This window comes from Agelaius phoeniceus, chromosome 11 (assembly GCF_051311805.1).
Source record: "Agelaius phoeniceus isolate bAgePho1 chromosome 11, bAgePho1.hap1, whole genome shotgun sequence".
NCBI classification, from domain to species: Eukaryota; Metazoa; Chordata; class Aves; order Passeriformes; family Icteridae; genus Agelaius; species Agelaius phoeniceus.
Window position 1 is genome coordinate 21,397,590 of NC_135275.1, and position 16,889 is coordinate 21,414,478.

At 47.0% G+C, this 16,889-nt stretch overlaps 1 protein-coding gene across 4 annotated transcripts in view; it reads left to right on the plus strand.

Annotated features, from left to right (window-relative positions):
* The window catches only part of LOC129124881 (contactin-4), a 274,201-nt gene that overhangs the window by 161,108 nt on the left and 96,204 nt on the right, over window positions 1-16,889 (plus strand). For 3 of the 4 annotated variants that reach the window (XM_077184664.1, XM_077184663.1, XM_077184665.1), the window contains exons 4-5: window positions 8,012-8,138; window positions 9,331-9,506. In XM_077184664.1, coding sequence (XP_077040779.1) covers window positions 8,012-8,138; window positions 9,331-9,506 — 303 coding nt within the window. Of the gene's footprint in view, window positions 1-8,011; window positions 8,139-9,330; window positions 9,507-10,049; window positions 10,156-16,889 lie in introns of those variants that run through there. The other variant, XM_077184666.1, reaches the window with a different exon arrangement.

A 16,889-nucleotide genomic window follows, 5' to 3' on the forward strand; every position in this document is an offset into this window, starting at 1 on the left:
CCCTGCAGAGCCTGTTCCAATGCCTGACCACCCTTTCAGTGAAGATATTTTCCCAAATATCCCATCCAAACCTGCCTTAAACTGAAGGCCATTTCCTTGTATTGCATTCAGGACTCTGTTTCCAGAAGCAGCTTTCTCCTGCTATTGAAACACCACAAAAAGGAGCTTCCCTTCCCAAAGCTGAGCTGGGCAGGGCAGTTTGAAATGGACCAAACTATTCCCTGGAGGTGAATTCTGTCTCTGGGGCATCCCCATGGTGCTGCTCTTTAGAGGTGAGCCAGGGGTGTGTGAGAGCTTCACCTGCTCGTGCGACACCAGGGGGAAGAAAGGCTCTGCTGACAAATGCCATCCCTCTGAGCAGGCTTGGAGAGTGCTAAATTGCAGTGTCAGAAGGCAGAAGTCAGGGTTTTGACAGCTATTACTGATACCTTTTCCCTGCTGTGTCGCTTGAAAGTTCATAACATTTAAAGAAATTAAAGGAATGCATGTTATCTGTGGGCAGACTGTTCAACCTGCACTCCTGGCTGCTCCTTTGATGCTTTGCTGATTGAACTCTGAGAACTTGATTTAAACCTGCCTCAGTTTGGCATTTTGGTGTTAATTTTAAGGCTGGGTTCGTGTGATTGTGTGTCTGTGTTTGCATGGAGGCTCTGGTCGCTCTGCAGGGATCACCCAGCAGAAAAATGGGGATAAATGGTGATTTTAGGGCTGGGGAGTGCCCATGGTGGGGTGGCCAGTGCTGGTGTGTGCCAGCTTCCAGAGGCACAGCAGGAACCCTCTGTTCTCTAATTTCCCACTGGGCACTGGGATTGGCTTTTGTTCCTGCTCTGCTGAGGGTTGCAGGAGCGTTTTCAAAAACAACAATGAAAGAAATTGAAGGGCAACTCCTCTAATGTGCCCTGAATTGGAGCAATTCCAGCCACTCCAACAAAGTTACAGGAGTGAGAGCAGCTGAGCTGCCAGCCCAGTGCCCAACAGCAGCCTTGAAATGCCTGAAATCCATTTATGGAACAGAACCACCTGGAGATTACAGCCTTGGATGCTGTCTACAGGATTGTTAAACATTTTCTTGCTTTAGCAGCAGTGAGAAGTGAGGGAGGTTTTGCTGTCCAGGGTTGGGGTGTGCAGTGCCTGCCAAGGAAGGGCTTGGATTCTCAATTCCTCCTCCATCTAGGAAACCCAGGAAATACCACACCTGAGGCCCTGGTAATTCCATCTGCTTATTCACAAATATTTGAGAGGTGAATCCGTGGCCTGAGCTGCTCTGTAAATAGCTGGATGAAAAGCTGGCAGGGATCAGCTCTCCTCTGACAGAGGCTGATGTACTTAAAGCTGGAGGGAGAAAAGAGGCTTCACCTTGAAGCCAAGCACAGAGAGCTCCTTTCACCTTGAAGCTTTCTGCAGCGTTTGGCTCCTCAATCAAGGCAGAGCCCGGACACATTGCCACAGTTGTCTTTGTTTTCGCAGCAATAGATGAGGCAGAGATTATAGGTTATTGCCCCAGGGACTTGTCTTTTCTAAGGCTTGGGGATTTTATGGGAAAGAGGTTTTTTCCCTGTGTAACTCTGCCTGTCTGCTGCTGGCTGGGGAGGATGGCATTTGTTAACCTGGCTTTTACACACCGTCCTGATTACAGCAGAGATTCAAATCAATCCCAGCCCAGGGAGGTACTGTGGAAAGGAAATATGTGGCTTTAAAATACGTACATGCAACCAACTACTTCTGCTTTTTTAATCTACCCACTTTACAGTCCCTGTCATACTCAAGACAGCTGAAAGTTTTACAATAATGATGTGTGTTCTTGGCAGACTGCAATTATATCAGCACCTTACATTTTACTAATAAATCAATAGATAATTAGCACAGGCCTTGGAAACATTTCTATTCCCAGGTAGCTCTATCCAAGAGTGTCCAGCCCTGGTGGTAGCACCATTGGCACTGCATTCACCTGATTTCTGCTATTGTTTTATACTTATTCAGAGCTCTGTCATGGGCTGATATCGTCCTCAACAGGGCACTGTGAGTTCCTCTGTTTATTTTCCTGCTCTGGGCTGTGGTGACTCAGGGAAGAGGCTGTGTGCTGAAGAAATTTGTGATTTTCTGCAGTACTGAGCAATGTGCTTTTGTGGGACACTGAAGGGGATATGTGTGGTTATAATCAGGTTGTTTACTTGCTAAGAGAACTCAAATTGCATCCTGGTAAATGAGGGTTTTGTCAGAGGATAGGTCACCCTTGTCCTGTGGTGAGAATGGCCTCTCCCAGCAGTCTGGAGCCAGGAGAGGAGGCACAGGGAATATCCACATTTGTGTGTATGATATCCACATACAAATATCTACATACAAATATCCACATTTGTGTGTATGATATCCACATACAAATATCTACATACAAATATCCACATTTGTGTGTAGGATATCCACATACAAATATCTACATACAAATATCCACATTTGTGTGTAGGATATCCACATGTGAATATCCACATTTGTGTGTAGGATATCCACATTTGTGTCTATGATATCCATATACAAATATCCACATTTGGTGTAGGATATCCACAAATATCCACATTTGTGTGTAGGATATCCACAAATATCCACATTTGTGTGTAGGATATCCATATAGAAATATCCACATTTGTGTGTATGATATCCATGTTTGTGTCTATGATGTCCATATACAAATACCCACATTTGTGTGTAGGATATCCACATTTGTATATAGGATATCCACATAGAAATATCCACATTTGTGTGTAGGATATCCACATTTGTGTGTATGATGTCCACATGTGAATATCTACATTTTTGTATGATGTCCACATACAAATATCCATGTTTGTGTGTATGATATCCACATTTGTGTCTGTGATATCCCCATGTGAATATCCACGTTTGTGTGTATGGTATCCACGTTTGTGTGTATGATATCCACATTTGTGTCTATCCCCATGTGAATATCCACATTTGTGAGTATGACCAGAGCTCAGGGCACACTCTGAGTTTAACCCTGCCTTTCACCCAGGCTGTTCCAGGTCCTCAGGTAGCTCCTCAATGGAGCTGTCAGTGCTGAATCCCCCTCCAGTGCTGGAGCTCTTCCAGGCCTGCCTTTACCAGAGGGGAGATTTATTCCCTCTCTGGGGAATACCTGACCCTGCTTTGGAGCTTGGGTGTCAGACCCTGGTGTGGCAGGGCTGTGCCCTGGGCTGGGACAGCAGAGGGGACAGCAGAAGGCTCAGAGCACCTGTTGGACACCTGCAGGTGCCACAAAAGAAGCCCAGTCTTGTATCAAGGGGCTGTCCCCAAAGATGCAGAGCTACAAGTGGAAAACACCACTTCATACACTTTTAAAATATCTGGGTTTTAGCCTTTTTTTTTATTTCTTTGAACAGGAAGCACTCTGAGTGGGTCTTGTTCATTGAGCAGTCCCCAGAATCAGTCACAGCAGGACTGTGTGGTGTGAAATATTCTCAGTTTGAATTTGAAAGCCAAGTGCAGCTGCTGTTAACAGGAATGATAGGCAGGAAGGAAGGAGAGAGCCATGCAGTGGAGCCCTTTGCTGCTCAGGAGGATGGAGTGCAGCTGCTCACCTTGAAGAGCAGGCTGCTGTGCAATCAGCCGTGCCCTTGAGCTGTCCCATCCATTCCTCTCCCCACTCTTCTGGAGAGCTGCTCTTCCCAAGGTGCAGTTTTGTCTCAGAGAAATACCAGCTTGCAGCAGTGTGTGAAAACAGCCCAGCACACAGAGCAGGGAGCAATTCCCTCAGCAGCAAACAAGGAAAGCATTTCTCTCATTTACCCTGGATATACTCCAAGAATTCTCTGTTCAGTTTAGTTATTATCTTTCCCCACGGTGTGGAATATTCAATTAAACTTCCTCTCAAATTGGCCATAACTTTCAATGGAAATTAAAGCAGTTCTATTTAGGTACCAGTATCTGTCACCAGGCTTAATGTTCAGAGAGAATAGCAATGGTTCCACCTGTTTGGTGGGAATTAACCTCGGCTGACATTCCTCACGTTTCAATTCCTCAAAAGCAGGGGAAGCTGACAGCATTCAGCATCCAACTGCACGGGCTGGCTCTCAGCTTTGGGGTACTGCAGGGACACAGCAAATACACTCTTCATTTGGAATCTATTCCAATTAATCTGGCTTTTTTTTTTTTTTTTAATTGGTTTTGTAATTCACCAGGGGGAAAAATATATATTGAGCAGAATGTTCTTTGAAATGATCTCTCACTTTCCATCCAACACCATATGGACACACACCTCCTTCTGTGCTTAAAATGCTTCTTTTATTGTCAAATCCACTGAAATTTCCTAGATCCTGCCTCTGAGTGAAAGAAACACACTTCTGTCAGAGGAGGCAGACCCAGAGCAGGAGTACATTTGTTTTATCTGACAAGGAGGGGGAAAAATGCTTTTTTGGAAGCCAATCTCGTTTGCAGGTTGTCTTAAGCTGAGGGCGGCTCGTGTTCGTTCTGGGTTAACTCATTTAAGAAATGTAACTCAGAAAAATAAAATCTGCCCCTGGGAGTGTCTCACCAGTTAGTTTGGCTGGGAAAGTTATTTATTTTATTGTCCTGGGGCGGTGGGAAATGTGTGAGGAACGGCAGCAGCTGTTGAATGGTGTAAAAGGGAAGTGGACCAAAATAGCTGAGCACTTTCAGGTGTGTGTACACAGATATGCACTGCTTCTTGTTCTTTCTTGATGAAATGCCCAAAAAAGAGTCTGTTGGACACAATCTGGTGAGAAGGGTGAGGGGAAAAGCCTCTAAGCACAGCCAAGGGCCTCCTGCTGGCCTCGGTGGTTTCTGTGGATTGAGCTCAGTGCTCACCAGTGATAAGCCAAAAATTGTTATCAGTGGTGGAGAGCAAGTCCCCGGACATTGCTGTGACAGAAAGAAAGTTACCACTTTGAACTTATTAAAAAAAGTGTAGGATTTGCATTTCAGAGTTATCCAAACAGCAAAACTTTGCTCCCACAAAAGCAGACACTTCAGTGGAGCAAAAGCCTTTGGCTGTGCTGACAATGAACATCTGAGCAACACAACTTGGTCAAAAATTGGCTTTTTCTGGTGCAGGCACTTGTAGTTTCCTGTCTGCAAGGATCTAGATGGCAGCTTGTTTTATTTATTAGTGACTCTTTAGTGCTCTGTGAAGCAAATCCTCCTCCTGTGGCAGGTTCTGTGGCTCAGCCCTTATCACCCAGTGGTGGGATCTGGGCTGCAGTGATTTCAATCACACATTAAGGCTGCAGCAAAGCAGCTCCACAGGCTGAAGATTAAATAGTTTGGACTTGCTTATCTTGGTTATACACAGGCAGCAATAAGAGGAAGAAGAAAGGCACTCAAAATAATTTTATCTGGGCAGTGTAGTGAGGTTTTTCCTGCTCCCCTGCTCCCCTGGCAGGCTGCAGCTGCTCTCAGAGCTTCTCCCTCTGCTTGAAAATCACACCAGGGTTTTTCCTCTTGCTGCCCAACAGCGAGGGCAGGCATTTTCTTTTTGCCATATAAAAGCTGAATGTTGAACGGTGTCAGCAGCAGGTGGAATATTTGGAAATGTTTTAATTTGATCTTTCATGAGCTTCCACCTGAGCTTGGGTAAATTGAGTTACTCAGTGGACAAATCAGCCTTTTCACCTATTTGGCACTATTTCTACCTTCAGTTCTCTGTCTGAGTCTGTGTTTTTTAAGCTGTTAATTGCTCAGTAATTAATGGCACGGACAGGATGGGGTGGCTCTTACATGTTCATTAACCCTTGAAGTGCAGGATGCTGCAGGTTCACCCCTGCTCCTGCAGCCAGGTGATGTCCTGGAGGTGTGGGGACACTTTTGGACCCTCAGGCTTGTTCCTGTTTCCCACCTCAAGTAGCTGAACTGCTCACTTTTAATGCAGGCTGTGTTTTCCTGGGATGGCAGGAGGACCAAAGTCAGACCTTTGGTGTGATGTGATATAAATTGACACCCTCTAATTGAAATAACAGCAGGTGACAGCCCAGAGAGGGGTGTGAGGCAGGTGACAGAGGCAATCACACATCCCTGAGTCAGCAGGCCCTGACTGGATTACCTGGGGTGCTCCTGCCACCATCAGACTCTGTGCTCCTGGGATTTCAGGCATCTCTTACACAGGTCCTGGGCACTTGTGTATCTTTCAGTGAGAGAAATGGATACACTCAAATATATTTTAAATCTCTTGCTTTCAAAGCCACTCCTACAGTTCTCAGAGCTATAATCCTTATGGGCCAGGCTATAATATTCTTTCTCAGGGTGAATGAGGCTGCTTAAGGAGTGCAGGGTCCCAGGAACAAGCTTGGATGCCATAATCCAGTCCCTTATGCTTTATGGCTGTTATTATCTTTTCCCACCAGCAACATGAGTTGCACACAGGTGTAATTTAAAGCTAGAGATGATGTGAAATGTGTTTTGAATAACAGATGAGTTTCAGCCAGGTATCGTTAGCATATAATTAAAAATAAAGAGAAATACCAGGCCTGTGACTGTGCTTGTGGTGGGGCCTGAGGGAGGGGACAGAGGTGATTCCTTTCTAATCTTCCTGGCAGAGTCTCTGTGAAACTGCTTGAAACTCCACTTCTGTGGAGATGGATTTGCTCTCCCTGAGTGAAGGGCTGTTGTTCTGTCCTTGGTGAATCCAGCTGATTTCCCAGGGTCAGGCAATATCAGGGTTATTCTCATTCATTCTCACCTTTCTTCCATCTGGAAGATCCATCATCTCCTGTTCACTATATTTTTTTCCCCTATATTTTTGTGCATCCCATCATCTCTAAATTTTATTTATTCATTTTCCCCTGACCCTCCTATACCCACAAATTTCCTGTATCCACACCTGGGTGGGTTTCCAGCAGCCTGACTGAGGTGAATTCTGTGTTCACATCCCTGCAAGTCCCTGCACACTGAAAGAACAGAGTCTGCAGGGCAGCAAAAGATTGGAAAAAAATTTAAAAATGTTAAATCAAGGTTCCTTCCAGTCACTTTGTGACTGTGAGCACTTCCAGCATGTCCTCACTTGCTCTGAACTTGGAGGAGCAGCCAGGTATTGACACTGATGAGAGGAAAAGTGGTGAAATCAGGATAGCTGATCTTTTCAGGCAGGAAAAGTTGGTGTCTTTTGTGTTCTGAACAGCCACTGTGGAGATGAAACTGAGACAAACTGAGGGTGGAGAGCAGGGAGTTTAGTCAGAGCTTTCTGTGGGTGTTTGGAGCAGTGTCAGTGAATTTCCTGAAATTCTGCAGAGCACTGGGCAGGGAAGAGCTGCACCTCAGGGATGGGCCTGTGAGCAGCTCCCAGCTCTGAGAGAGGATAAATTGATAAGGTGAAGTGGCTGAGCAGAGAGGAAAGGAGAAAGGGAGGACTTAACAGCTCAAAAAATCAGGGTGTATTTTTAAAACTAAGGAGGAAAGGCAGCTCAAGGCAGGCTCCCATCAGTAATCACCAACCCCAGAGTGCTGGACTGCTGGGAAGTGGCTCCTGAGCTCCTTGAAGGTCGTGTCAGCTTGTTTTGCCAAAATATTTTCCCTCTCCTACCTGTATCTAGAGTGAGTTTTTAACGCTCTGAAGGGCAGGGGTGTGGAATGTCCTTGTCAGGCTGGGAGCCCATTCCTGGGAGGTGTGGGGCAATGCCAGGGGTGTGGAATGTCCTTGTCAGGCTGGGAGCCCATTCCTGGGAGGTGTGGGGCAATGCCAGGGCGCTGGGATTTGAATCGAGCTCTGCTATGACAGCAGTGCCTGTTCCCATTGTTTGAACTTTGGGTGAGGTTCCATTCTGTGCTCTGTTCAGTGTAGGACATTTTCATTACTCCACGTGAGCTTCAGTGGCTTTTGGGAAAAAAAATAAAATAAAATAAATCTGCCATTATCAACTAAATGAAGCGACACCAGATCTTTTCCAAGGTGAATGGCACACGGCCTCTTGCTGCTGAGACTCTGTTTTACATTTCAAGGCTGGAACGTGGGGATTCCTTGTGTGACCTGTCCCCTGTCCCTGTTCTGCAGATGACAACACCCTGCATGGGCCAGTGTTCCTCCAGGAGCCCGACAGTGTCATCTTCCCCCTGGACTCCGAGGAGAGGAAAGTGAAGCTGAGCTGTGAAGTGAAAGGAAATCCCAGACCAACCATTGGGTTTGTTCAGTGTTTGACTGTTCTCAGAGCCTTTCTGCTATCAGTGATGTCCCTGGAGGCCACCACAGTGCTGATCCCAGAAGAGTCCCCAGGGGCAGCTCTGATCTCTGCTCTGTGGCCAGGGACGGGGCCCAGGCAGGGGCTGGAGCTGGGCCAGGGGGGTTTGGGGTTGGCTTTTAGGGAAAGGTTCCCCCAGAGGGTGCTGGCACTGCCCAGGGAATGGGCACAGCCCCAAGGCTGCCAGAGCTCCAGGAGGGTTTGGGAAACCCTCCCAGGGTGGGACTTGGGGTGTCCTGGCCAGGATGGTCCTTGTGGGTCCCTTCCAGCTCAGGATGTTCTGTGATCCTGGGGCATTAGGAACAGAGGGAATGGACACCAGGAAATCTCCAGGTATTGCAACTCAATGGCAAACCTTGGACACGAGTTCTAAAATGCTACAAAAGGATTATAAACAGTCCTGGCTCTCAGATTACCCATCCTTTCCCATAAACATGGACAAGGCTCCTCATTCTTTTCAGCTTTAGCAGCTGCTTTGGGATCCTTGGAGGAAGGTGCTGTCCTCCTGCAGTGCTGCTGCTGTAAATCATTGGTGCCTCTCACTCTGCTCACCAGTAAACGCCACCCTGAAACCAGTGAGAGGCACCAGGCCTCTGCCTCTGGGCTGTCTCCTGACACAGCTGCTTAATGCCATGAACCCATGGATCCATGCTGCAAACACAGCTCCAGAGCTGCCCTGGGCACTCAGGAGCTGCAGGGGCTGGGATTCCTCAGTGCCCCACTTTGTGCCAGCATCTGCCAGGAGGGAATTTTCTTAAATTTATAAACAAACAAACAAACAGCAAGTTAGGAAAGGGGGGAAAATATCCTCAGTGGACTTGAATGGGTTAGAGATCCTGTCTCAGGGATTTCCCCTTGCCAAGTGATCAATTCCAAAGAGCAGCAGCACCAGCAACTACAGAAGCATTAATCCTTTCAGAGACTGAAATATATGTCAAGGATATTGCTCTTGCAGTTAAATACTGGAATATTTCAATACTGCTCAGGATATTTGCATTTTTGTGCTGTCTTTTTTATTGTTTTATTTTTAATAAGTAGTCAGAGCCATTCTAAATCTTCCTTTACTTACTTCAGGCTGTGTTTCCAAACAGCCAGGAGCACCAGCAGAGTTTAACTTTGGCATTGTGTGCTGCAGGTGGAAGTTAAATGGAAGCAGCATTGACGTGGGCATGGATTTCCACTACAGCCTGCTGGGAGGAGCCCTGCTGATCAACAACCCCAACAGAAGCCAGGATGCTGGCACCTACCAGTGTGTGGCAACAAACCCCTTTGGAACCATTGTCAGCAGGGAGGCCAAGCTGCAGTTTGCCTGTAAGTCAGCCTCTGTTCCTGTGCTGGAAAAACTGGGAGCTGGGGTCTTTTTCCAGTTTTTCCTGGTGGGTTGTGGGGTGTTCTCTGTGGGAAATGGGTGTGGGGAGAGTTCTCAAGGCCCACCCAGTGTGTGCATCCCTGTGCAAACTTTGAGATGAGAAATGCTGATTTAGAAATGCCATGGAATAGGATGGACATTATTGAGAAAGAAATAGAACTAGAAACAAGTTTCAAAGGATGGCCTTGCAAATAAGACTGGATACTTTGGAGAAATAGAACTATGAAAGGTGCAGTGTAGTGGGACCCACTGCATGCATGATTGGCTTTAAGCCATTTACAGCATGGTGTGGCTAAAACTGATAGGCCAACAGAACAAACACTTATAGTGTTTTGTAATTAGGAAATAGTTGGCTTCTGATTGTGATGGCATGAATTATGACATCTGAATTGTCTCACCCTTCACATGAGACTGAAAATGGAATAGAAGTTTGTGTAACACCTCTCAGTTACCCCATCTCTGGGTCAGAAAAGGGCATTGCCCAACAAATCAACAACCCCAACAGAAGCCAGGATGCTGGCACCTACCAGTGTGTGGCAACAAACCCCTTTGGAACCATTGTCAGCAGAGAGGCCAAGCTGCAGTTTGCCTGTAAGTCAGCCTCTGTTCCTGTGCTGGAAAAACTGGGAGCTGGGGTCTTTTTCCAGTTTTTCCTGGTGGGTTATGGGGTGTTCTCTGTGGGAAATGGGCGTGTGGAGAGTTCTCAAGGCTCACCCAGTGTGTGCATCCCTGTGCAAACTTTGAGATGAGAAATGCTGATTTAGAAATGCCGTGGGATAGGACAGATGTTGTGGAGAGAGATGGAACTAGAAAAAGTTTCAAAAGGTGGCCTTGCAAATAAGACTGGATACTTTGGAGAAATAGAACTATGAAAGGTGCATTGTAGTGGACCCACAAGGGGTGATTTTAGATGATTGGCTTTAAGGCATTTACAGCATGGTGTGGCTAAAGCTGATAGGCCAAGGAACACTTTTAGTGTCTTCTCTAACCAAAGGGATGGCAACCAGAATCAGCTGAATTAGGAAACACAGAGTGATTTAAGTTTACTACAAAGGCTCTGCCTCAGAGAAACAATAAAATTGGGCATGTGAAGCTTCACCCTTCATCTGAGCAACCCCTTATTTTCCATCCTCTTCTTGTGTTGTGAGGGTTTTGTTTTATCTAAATTTTATTTCTGAGGAAATGACTGTTGGGTCTTATTTTGAGAATGATGGGTGAGATTTGAGGGTTTTCCCCCCTCCTTTTAAGAGTTAAATTGTGAATCTTGGGGCATCAGTAATGTGTGTGGTTCTTCAAGGGCTGTGATATTCTTCTGTAGCCTTTTCAGGGAAGATTAAGCTGTGATTGAGCCATTCAGCCTCCTGTGGAGGGCAGACAGGGTCAGCAATTTCATCCTTGAAATATGTATTTAGGTTACAAACTCATTATGATAAAAGTGCTAATATTTCCCCTGAATACTTGCTTTTTGATATGGCATTTTCATTTCAGGTTTGTCCTTTTTGATTTTTTCTTCCTCTCTCTTTTTCCATTTCTCTTCTCACTTTTATTTCTTTTTTTTTCTCCACGCTAGTTGTCTCTGAAATTGAACATATTTTCACTGAGTGAGGAATCTGCTGTGCCACAGTAACAGAATATGGATTAATGATACCCCAAGCCCTGTGCTTATGGCAACACAGGCTTTCAGAAAATAAAAGAGCTTTAAACTCTTGAGTATGGATCTAATAATGGCTTTTCCACAAAGATCCACGGAAACACAGCTGAACTAGATTAAATGATGTGCTTTTTATTTTAGGGGCTGGGGCTTAGCTTGATGATTTCATTGACTGTGCTGTGGTTTCTGTTGGGAATAGCCCTGGAATCAAGCAGGAGTTGTGCCTGGGAGGCAGCTCTGAGGCAGCATTTTGGGGCTGAGCCCACCCCTCCACACCTGTGGCCAAAGTTGGTTTTTGTGGCCCAGATCCTGCTTCCACTGAGGATGGAGATAAAGCTCCCATTGATTTCTGGTGGCACCAGAGCTGGCCCACAGCCCTCCCAAAGTGATGAATTTGCAGCTTGTTCAGCCTGCTCAGCTCCTGTCCCTTTGGCAGGGCAGGGAGGGTGAGCTCCCAGTGTGTCCTTGTCCATTACTGGATCACAGAGTCACAGACAAATCCCCACGCTGGGAGAGACCTGCAAGAGCATCGAGTCCAGCCCAGCCCCAACCCCTCAACTCAACCCTGGCACCCAGTGCCACATCCAGGCTTTGTTAAACACACCCAGGCATGGGGACTCCACCACCTCCCTGGGCAGCCATTCCAGAACTTTATCACCCTTTCTGGAAAACACTTTTCCCTGCTCTCCAGCCTGTATTTCCCTTGGTGCAGCTCGAGGCTGTGTGCTCTGGTTGTGCCAGTGCTGCTGGAGAAAGGGCCCAGCCCCAGCTGAGCACAGGCACCTTTCAGGAGCTGTGAGAGTGATGGGGACAGCCCTGAGTCTCCTTTTCTCCAGGCTGAGCACCCCCAGCTCCTTCAAATGTTCCTCTCAGGGTTTGTGTTCCCAGCCCCTCTCCAGCCCTTATTGCTCCCTCTGGACACACTCAAGCTGACCATGGAATCATGCATGGGATGGAAGATCTCACAGGGGCTGGAAGTTGTTCTGTCACTCTCTAAGATCTCTTATTAGAGCCATATTGATGACTTTAAAGCTTTTTTATTTTCTGAAAGCCTGTGTTGCTATAAGCACAGGGCGTGGGGTGTCATTAATCCATATTCTGTTACTGTGGCACAGCAGATTCCTCACTCGGTGAAAATATGTTCAATTTCAGAGACAACTAGTGTGGAAAGAAAAGGGAAAAAGTGGGGAAGAGAAAGGGAAAAAGACAGAGGAAGAAAAATTCCCTGGAAGGAGATGGTGGCAAGGTGAGGGTTGGTCTCCTCTCTGAGAGAACAAGGGACAGGACAAGAAGAAATGGCCTCAAGTTGTGCCAGGGGAGGACATCAGGAAAAGTTTCCTTACTAAAGTGTGGCTGAGCACTGGAAAGGCTGCCCAGGGCAGTGGTGGAGCCCCCATGCCTGGAATTGCTCAGACAGTGGCAGATGTGACACTTTGTGGTGGGGTTCAGTGGCCCTGGTGTCTGCTCAAAGGTTGGGCTTGACCTTAATGCCTGATTTATACCCACACCTCCGTGGTCATCAGATCACCATGGGAAGTTCTCAAAACCACCCCTGGAGAAGCTCCTGTTCCTTGCAGACCCTTCTCAGGGCTGTGCATTGGGAGATCTGTGTGCTCAGATTTTTTAGTTCCATTTGGAGGCCTGTGCTGATCCTGCAGCCTGTCCCAGCTGGGCAGCACTGCTGGAAGGGCTTCAGAGGGGATGGGACAGCTCAGGGCTTCCCCTCTGCTTTAATCCTTGCTAAGACATGTCCAGGTTATCCCTGATCCCAGTGGGATGAGCCAGGCAGGACAATTCCTGCTGATTTATGAGCTCCTATAGGGCAGCATCTCTAATTAGAGACAACTTTGAATTTATTTTGCCTTGCTGAGGCTGCAGTTTGTGTTTTACTGCCCAAGCTTTGGAACCAGGACAGTTTTGCACGTCTCCAGTGCCCCCCACCCCAGGGGTCTCCAGGCTGTGTCTGCTCCACCTCCAAGCACAGGACCAAGCCTCTGCCAAGAGGTGACCCCTCTCTTCTGCCATGGAGCCATCCCCAGTGCTCACAGATGAAAAATTCCCTCCCTGCTGTGATAACTTGACTCAATTTGGCCCTAAACACCTCAGCAGGGTTTGCAGTTTAACCTGAAAATTCACAAAGCTGCTGCAGGATGCTGGTTTGGAAATGAAACCCTCTGGGAGCTGTGCAGGAGCTGCTGCCTTTCTCATCTCGCTGGTGGCTGTCACATGCTGCTGATTTGGAAATGGGTATCCAAAGAGGGAAATCAAGTTTGAATCAGAGCTGGTTTTCAGCCATATCATTGTTTTGCCCCCTGTTGTTACAAAAACTGCCTGAGAGTGATGTCTGTGAAACAGGAGCTGTTAGAGAAATGGGATGTGTTTTCAGGGGGGTTTTATCTGTGGGAAGGATGAGGGGAGGATGGCTGGTGTCCTTCCCCTGCTCTGTGCCCAGAGGCCTCTCTGAAATCCCCTTCCCAGCCCATGGCCATTTTCCAGGAAGGAGTTTCCCTGGAATCTGTAACTTGGCAGATCCATGCCCATGCTGTGGATGTTCTCTGCAGTTGGCCAAAGTGATGCTGAGATGTCCAGGGGCTGAGGGACCAATCTGAGGCCAAATGAGCCCCAGGGGAGCGGGGGGTGATGAGTCTGAAGGGAGGAGAGCTCTGAGGATGCTGCAGCAGGGCTGGAGCATCATGTGCTGCCCCAGGAGGCTGAAAGGAAGGGGAGGGGTCTCCTTGTTCTCCTCCTCCTCCTCAGATGTCTGATTTCCTGTGTGGAACTGAGCTGAGCTGTTTCACTGTGTCCCCAATTCAGAGACAAAACTCCCAGCCAGCCACTGCAGCTTGCTGACACCAAGGGCCCACAAATCTGCTTAAAATCATTACATTTCCTTAGTTTTTCCTTACATCTTCAGAAATTGATTTTCTTACCATGACCCAATTTCCCCTGCATCCCCCATCTCACCCCTTTTTCTCACCGGAGCCTCTGTGCATCTGAAGGATTTTGTTGTGACCTGGAACTGTGTGAAAAATCATCATTTTGGAGCTGGAATGTCCAGTCCTGGCCTCTGCAGAGACCCCAGGTTTCCCCAGCCCCACTGGGATGTGCCATCCCTGTTTGCCCTCAGCCTGTGAGAGCAGCGTGCCTGGGGTGTCCCCAGCTCTTAAACTGGGGAGTTCAGGATGAGGTCAGGAATTCTGTTATTCCCATTATTCTTTTATTCCCATCATTTCTGCTATTCCCTTTATTTCTGTGTGATTTCCTGCCAAGTGCCAAAGCCCTGATTCTCCTCCATTGCCTTTTCAAGGAAAAATGCCATTTATGTCAACCACAGCCCAGCTGCCTTACCCAAAACCAGCCCCTCACCTGCCTGTCCCCCCCACACTTTATTAAAAGAATTCATTTTATAGAAAGGTTTTTCTCCTTCAAAAAAACACCTTTTTTTTTTTGAAGGGAAACCCCCAGCCCCCAGGACTGGTGCTGCTGTCACCTTTACTCAGGAAGGAGCACATTTATTTGCATTTTTCCATGTGTCCCCACACGCCAGGGTTTTTCTCTGTGCTGAAATCCTGGCTGAGCTGTGCACAGGGAAGGATCAGTGTTAGAGATGAGCTCCCAACCTCTGCTCCTTCCCCACAGTCCCTGCTGGGTGGAAAACTAGGCTAAGCCTCACGTAAGCTCCTCTTTTTTCCCTTTCTTTTTCCCTTTTTTTATTTTTTATTTTTGATTTTTGATGAATAGGACCAACAGGGAGTTTGCAGCAGAGGATGGATCTATAACCTACTTTACTTCCATCTGGGATAGAAGGACCCTTAAGTCAGAGCAGAAATGGAGGATTTTTTACCTGCTTTGTTCCCCCCCCCCAGGTTTATAAATAAGCTGAATTCATTATTACTTAAAGCAGTGGCACTTGGAAATTGTCAGTGCACGTTGTCCTAAAGCTGGGAATCTCCTCATCCTGCAGTGGTTTTTGGGAAGATATTTTGGTTTCTGGCTGGAGGGAGCTCTGGAGAGGGCAGGGGGTTGCATGGGAGGTGTTGGAGCCAGCTGAGCATCACAGGCCACTCACAACACCCCAGTTCCTCTTCTGCTTTAGGAATTCAGGGAAAAGCAAGGCACAGGCTTGATGCTTTTCCTCGTCTCTCTTCATATTTATTCATTTTGCCTTTAATATGAAAAAATATTCAAAATGCAGGTATTTATTTTTTCTATATCAGGGGCTTTATTCTTAAAAACTCATGTTTAAGAATATATGATGATGTAGGTGTTTGGATTTTTTATGAATGCCCAAACTTCTTGTAAAAACTGACTTTAGAGTAGTAAACATCTGCAGAGCTGTTGGGTGATGTTTTCATGGCATATTCTGGTCAGTTTTCATGGTGTGTGTGGCTGGGGAACAGGACAAGAAGTCAGGAGGTTGGGTTATTTCCTCTGCCATTGGAAATAATGACAGAGGAATACAATAATAATGTTCTTGTGACACCTCCCCTTTTGCCTCTAAACCTCCTGGTCTGGAATGAAATAATGTTCTTGACCCAGCTGAAGAAATAATTATGCTCCTTAGATGATCCTTAGGGGGTTCTGGATCAATGCAAATCAGTATTTTCTCTAAATGTGTGGAAATAGCAGTTCCAGGACCCCAGCATGGACTTGGCAAAGGCCAGAGCTGGATTCTGCAGGACAATTTCTGTTTCTGCAGTAAAATTTCAGTTTCTATTGATGGGATGCAAGGGCAGTGCAGAACAACTTTATCCCAGTGGCTGCTTCGTCTTTATTTTGTTGTTTTTTGGTTTTTTTCCCCTGGTTTCCCTCTGGAAAGTAAAGCCAGGAGCCAGCACTGGCACGTGGAGGATGGAGCAGCTTTAAATGTGTTTGTGGAAGCTGTGCCCCCTTGGCTTCCCTGTCTGCAGCACACAGGGCTGGCATGCCAGTATTCACTCGGGCTGGGAGGGGAACAGAATGGGACAATATCAGCACTGTGAGATGCTGCTGAGCACCAGAATGGGAATTTCCACATTTTGGCTGAAGCAGCGGCAGCTCTGAGGATCAGCATCTCTGTGGGCTGGGGTTTGGGGGGGTTTTAGCCAGTAAAGGGAAATTTCCCTTTGAAATGTCCTGCTGAGCTGGGTGAGCTTGAGCCACGATATCCAGAAAATCTGGGGCTGTCCTGGGTCCCTGGCAGTGCCCAGGCTGGACAGGACTGGGATCAGCCACAGTGGGAGCTGTCCCTGCCGTGGCACTGGATGGGCTTTGATGAATTCTACGGCTCAGTGTTTGTATTTTGCATTATTTTGGGCCTGAATTTGCATTCCTGCCTCTGCCCAGAGTGGGAAGGGGCAGAAGGGGAGCACGGGAGGCACCTGAATTGCCCAGACATCCCCTGAAAGAGGGGCACAACACCCCCTGTGCCCCTGCAAGTTCTGCTCTCTGCCCACTGCAGATCATCTCTGATCTCTGCTGCAAGAAAGTGCAAACAGAGCTTTTTTTTTTTTTTTTTTTTTTGCTTTTTTTTTCATCTAGGAAAAGATAAAAAACTTCTGAGAGTGAAATAACCCCATTCCAGTCAACCCAAGGGGAAATGTCTGCCCAGATTTTCTAGATTAAAGTAATAAAATTTTCAGAGTCCTCAGCATTTTGTCTCAAGCAGAGGAGCTGCTTCAGAATAAATGTTTGA